Source organism: Benincasa hispida, chromosome 8 (genome assembly GCF_009727055.1).
Source record: "Benincasa hispida cultivar B227 chromosome 8, ASM972705v1, whole genome shotgun sequence".
NCBI lineage: Eukaryota > Viridiplantae > Streptophyta > Magnoliopsida > Cucurbitales > Cucurbitaceae > Benincasa > Benincasa hispida.
In genome coordinates, this window is record NC_052356.1 from 46,069,416 (window position 1) to 46,072,346 (window position 2,931).

The 2,931-nt window shown below is 39.4% G+C and overlaps 1 protein-coding gene across 1 annotated transcript; it reads left to right on the plus strand.

The window, feature by feature from the left end:
* The first annotated feature begins 998 nt into the window (after nt 1-998).
* Nucleotides 999-1,815, plus strand: LOC120084086. The gene is made up of 3 exons (XM_039039985.1): nt 999-1,100; nt 1,253-1,476; nt 1,521-1,815. Exons 1-3 carry the CDS (start codon nt 999-1,001, stop codon nt 1,813-1,815), a joined length of 621 nt encoding a protein of 206 aa, XP_038895913.1.
* Nucleotides 1,816-2,931: the final 1,116 nt, after the last annotated feature.

A 2,931-nucleotide genomic window follows, 5' to 3' on the forward strand; every position in this document is an offset into this window, starting at 1 on the left:
GGTTGTTTTCTCACCAGATGTTGATTTGTTTCAAGACTTGAGCTCGGAGTCGACGATTACCCGGCATTACAGGGGCCTCTATTTCCTTTCTGATGATGCTACCTCTAGGAGTTTGTCTAGGACTAGTTTATTGTTTTCTTTTTCAACTTCTGAAAAGGATTATTTGTCATGGCATTTTTCGTTTAGGTCACCGAAAATTTCAATATATGAAACATTTATTTCCCCATTTATTTTATAGTGTGGATGTTTCCTTTTTAACTTGTGATGTGTGTATACATGCAAAACAACCCCGAGTTTATTTCTCTTTTCAGCCTACAAACCTTCCCAACTATTTCATCTAGTTCATAGTGATGTCTGGGTCCTTCCAATATCACTACCTTGTCCGGAAAACGGTGGTTTATAACTTTCATTGATGATCACACCCGTCTTATATGGGTGTTCCTTATCACTAATAAGTCAAAAGTGGCATCTATTTCCCAACAATTTTATACTACGGTAGAAACGCAGTTTAATACCAAGATTGCCATTCTTTGGAGTGATAATGGCCAAAAATTTATTAATAACACCCTTTGTGGATTCCTGACTTTGAAAGGTATTGTCCATCAAAACTCGTGTGCCTATACTCCTCAACAGCATGGGGTGGCTGAATGGAAAAATCATCACCTCATTGAGGTTGTCGGTCCCTCATGCCTCTGCATCTCTCCTTCGTATTTATGGGGAGATGCATTTTTATATGCAGCCCGCCTTATTAATCGGATGTCCTCCCGAGTCCTCAAATTCCAGATACCCCTTGAATGATTCAAAGAATCTTACCTATCCATACGTCTCATTCCTAATATTCCTCTACGTGTGTTTGGTTGTACCGCATTTGTCCATAATCATGGTCCTTACCAAACTAAGTTTGCTTCCTGGGCTAAAAAATGTGTCTTTGTCGAGTATCCTCTTCACCAGCGGGGCTATAATATTTCTACCCCGCCTCACGGAAGTATTTTGACTCTATGGATGTCACATTTCTCGAGGATAAGCCCTTCTTTCCCGTTAGTCCTCTTCAGGGGGAGAACACTAGTGAAGAGACTAATGTATCCACATATTCTCTTCCTGTGAGTTTTCTTCTTGAACCTATCCTGGATACAAATAATATTGTTCTTCCTACCACACAAGTGCCCTGGAGAACACACTACAAGAAGATCTTAGAAAGGAAATAACAAAAACTCAAGATCGTGATACATCTGTATTTGATAATACTAGTAAGTGTGTTGAGGATGATGTAATTGAAAATAGTGAAACTGTTGAGACTACTCCAAATAATGCCAATATTACTGATGGCAATGGGTCATCAGGAGAGACTCAGGAGGATGAGGACTTGCTACGTGTAACCGAGTGTGACCACCGACCTAGTACTAGTGAGGAGACAGGTAAAGCAAGGGAGTATGATGCCTCTCTTGATATGCCCATTGCGTTGCGGAAATGGACCAGGTCTTGTATCAAGTACACCATGCATAGTTTTTTTTATCTTACAGTAACTTGTCCTTTGAGTTTAGAGCCTTCATTATTAACTTAGATACTGTAACAATACCGACCAATGTGCATGTGGCCATGGAAATTCTCGAATGGAAGGCAGTGGTTATGGATGAGATGAAAGCTCTTGAGACAAATAAGACATGGGATCTTATGGCTCTCCCTAAAGGACACAATACTTTTGGGTGCAAATGGGTGTTCACTGTTAAGTATAAGTCTGATGGAACACTTGATAGATACAAAGCAAGGATGGTAGCTAAAAGGCTTACTCAGATGTACGGGATTGATTACTCATAAACTTTCTCTCCAGTGGCAAAACTGAACATGTTTTGGGTTCTTCTCTCAATGGCTGTTAACAAAGATTGGCCTCTCCATCAACTTGATGTGAAGAATTCATTCTTAAATGGTGAATTAGAGGAATAGGTCTATATGAATCCCCGTCCGGGGTTTGAAGCAATTTGGTTGTCGAGTTTGCAAACTCAGGAAATCCCTATATGGGTTGAAACAATCTCTAAGAGCTTGGTTTGACAGATTCACCACCTTTGTTATGTCCCAAGATTATATTTAGGGACACTTAGATCATACCTTATTCACAAAGAAGTTTACATCAGGGAAGGTGGTTGTCCTGATAGTGTATGTTGATGATATTGTTTTGTCAGGGGATGATACCACTGAGATTACCAAACTAAAATAGAGAATGACAGGTGAATTTAAGATTAAAGATCTAGGGAGTTTAAGATATTTTCTTGGGATGTAGGTGGCAAGATCGAGAAAAGGAATATTTGTGTCTCAACAAAAGTATACCCTTAATTTGTTGAAGGAAATGGGTATGACTAGTTGTAAACCTATTGACACCCCTATTGAAGCCAACATCTGGTAGGAAAGTTAATTTACTTGTCTATACGGGACCAGATATATCCTATGCCGTCAGTGTGATTAGTCAGTTTATGTAGGCACCTTACAAAAGACATATGGAGGTTGTTACTCAAATCCTGAGATATTTGAAATCTACTTCAGGAAAGAGCCTAATGTTCAGGAAACATGATAGAAGATGCATTGAGGCATACACTGATTCCGTTTGGGCAGGGTCTATTACTGACAAAAAATCAACGTCAGGATATTGTACCTTTGTATGGGGTAATCTCGTGACTTGGCGAAGTAAGAAACAGGGAGTGGTTGTTAGGAGTAGTGTTGAAGTAGAGTACAGGGATATGAGTCTGGGAATTTGTGAAGAGATATCGTTAAAAAAGGTCTTGTCTGATCTCCATCAAGATAGCAACACTCCTATGAAACTCTACTGTGATAACAAGGCAGCTATAAGTATAGCTAACAACCCTGTGCAACATGATAGAACTAAACATGTAGAGATCGATAGACACTTCATTAAACAAAAGCTGGATAGCGGTAGTATTT

Coding starts and splice junctions, on each gene's coding strand:
- LOC120084086 (XM_039039985.1), top strand. CDS start 999: ATGGATGTCACATTTCTCGAGGATAAGCCCTTCTTTCCCGTTAGTCCT. Junction 1,101..1,252: donor TATCCACATATTCTCTTCCT/GTGAGTTTTCTT, acceptor AATACTAGTAAG/TGTGTTGAGGATGATGTAAT. Junction 1,477..1,520: donor GCGTTGCGGAAATGGACCAG/GTCTTGTATCAA, acceptor TTTATCTTACAG/TAACTTGTCCTTTGAGTTTA.